At 33.3% G+C, this 2,073-nt stretch overlaps 1 protein-coding gene across 3 annotated transcripts in view; it reads right to left on the bottom strand.

Annotated features, from left to right (window-relative positions):
- Window positions 1–2,073, bottom strand: part of LOC106789553 (probable G-protein coupled receptor CG31760) — a 110,220-nt gene that overhangs the window by 55,692 nt on the left and 52,455 nt on the right. For all 3 annotated transcript variants that reach the window (XM_014753864.1, XM_014753863.1, XM_014753862.1), the window contains one exon: window positions 1,722–1,905. In XM_014753864.1, the coding sequence (XP_014609350.1) occupies window positions 1,722–1,905 (184 nt within the window). The remainder of the gene's footprint in view (window positions 1–1,721; window positions 1,906–2,073) is intronic.

Raw genomic sequence — 2,073 nt, 5'->3', positions numbered from 1 at the left:
TTAACAAATAGATTTTAATGATTTTTATATTAAATTAAAGTACACACTTTTGTCTACGCGTAGAGTACCTTTTCGAGTTATAAATCAATCTGCAAAGGTTCATAAAATTGGAAAGAAAAGTTAGCAGGTCAGGCATTGTACAAATTAACTGACCCACCAGTTATTTTATATATTACCTGACCCACTCAGTTATTTCATGAAATAAATGAAATCAAAAATCAGTTATTTCAAAATATTCCCGGCTTCGATGGTAACATATATGTATATTCAGATACGTATATACATATATATCTATACAAATACATATATCTTTTTAACAAAATTCGAAACAGTTAAGGTAGTTTGTTTGCCAGAGGCTAACTCAACTTCGGCGAAGCAATATCGGTAAAGTTGTGCCTGAGTAAGTCATAAACTTTGACGTAACTTGTAACAGCTAGCTCGAGAGTCTCTGTTCAGTTGTCCCCAGAGCTGCGTACGAGGACTCTCAGTTCGATTAGATAGATATATTCCTGGAAGAAACATTGATTTACCTTTTGTCTTCCCACCCCCACCCCCACCCCCCATTGATACCTCCAATTTTTATATTTTATTGTATATCTTATCACGAGAGTGCAGTGATGATCAATTATTCTGCAGATTAAGGTAATCTATATATTACTTATTAGGTACTGATTAAAATAAAAATAAATTCTTTGATAGAACAACAGAGCAACGTTCAACAGATAAATTAATCTAGATAAAATGTGAAAAAAAGAACTCTAAATGTGTCTCACGTTAATGAAACAAATCAATTAATCTGCGGATAATCTAGATAATCTGCACATCAACGAGTTTGAAACTTCAGCGATGACATGTATTATATATATATAAACTTGAGAAAAAGATTAAGATGAAAATAATGTCTTAGGTTAGAATAAATTAGTTATAAGTATGAAACCGTTAATTAACCTTAAACGTATATTTTTGTAAAACATGACAAGGAAAATCTAGTAATATTATCTTTAACTCTCTTTCGTAGAAAGTAATAGTTGTTTCAACGTAGTTCATTAAAATCGGTAATTCGAAACGTCTGCTAATTAACGCAACAAAACTCCGAAGTACATCGCATGCCCAAGAATTTAAAAGGGAAAAGGTACGAAAGGTTTTAATATTCATTAGCACATACAAAGGTTTCTTCCGTGCGTGTAATGACGTCGTCGTCCTCGCGAGGATGGAAGGGAAACACGTTCTTTGCCTGACGTAAAATCGATTTGCGTCGTTCAATGTGTCTCATCGATCTTCATCCTCATCCTCCACCACCCACTACAACCCATACACTCCCTAAACCACCTCCTCCTCCTCCGCCAACCACCCTTCACCTCCCCCGCCTGTTTCTCTCACAATCAGTTTCTCACTTTCAATATTGTTATGTAAAAAAAAAAAAAAAAAATACTTTACGGTAGGAATAAATTGTGTGGCAGATTTTTGTGAAAAATCCTGTATGTGTGTATCTATGAAGATCCAGAAAAAATATCGTAGAATATTCTTGGAAATCGTAAGATTAAAGAACGAACAGATCAAACAATTCAGGTACGAGTTTCCCTTTGCATCGATGGATTATGGGGGTTGGGGGAGATGTAATTTCCTGCTATTGGATAATTAAACCTTTGAAGTTATTTCATTCATTCATTCGTTCGTTCATTTATTCATTCATTTCATTAATATAGATATTAGATACGTACTTAAAGAAGTATGTGTCGTTAACGTATCCAAAAAAAGGTACGGTGTAGGTCAACATCCAGATGTTACCACCACCGCAATCGTAGTAAGGTTTTGACCATCTGCCATCCTCATACTTCACAGTTAGTATCTCGTCCTCCTCCCGTTCGGTATGGGTGCTCTCGTTGTAAACGTAAGTATGCAAACCTGCGAAAATTATAATAAACGTTTCTTGACGATTATTCAATATATAGTTACTTTCTTATTCATTTTATTATCGTTAATAAAAATCACGCGAAAAACGTTATTATATATTAGTATATCTAATATATATATATATATTTATATACTTATATAATATATAATAATATATAA

The sequence above is a fragment of the Polistes canadensis genome, unplaced genomic scaffold (genome assembly GCF_001313835.1).
Source record: "Polistes canadensis isolate GaletaPanama2010 unplaced genomic scaffold, ASM131383v1 scaffold_189, whole genome shotgun sequence".
NCBI lineage: Eukaryota > Metazoa > Arthropoda > Insecta > Hymenoptera > Vespidae > Polistes > Polistes canadensis.
This window is presented reverse-complemented; position numbering and strand designations above follow the sequence as displayed.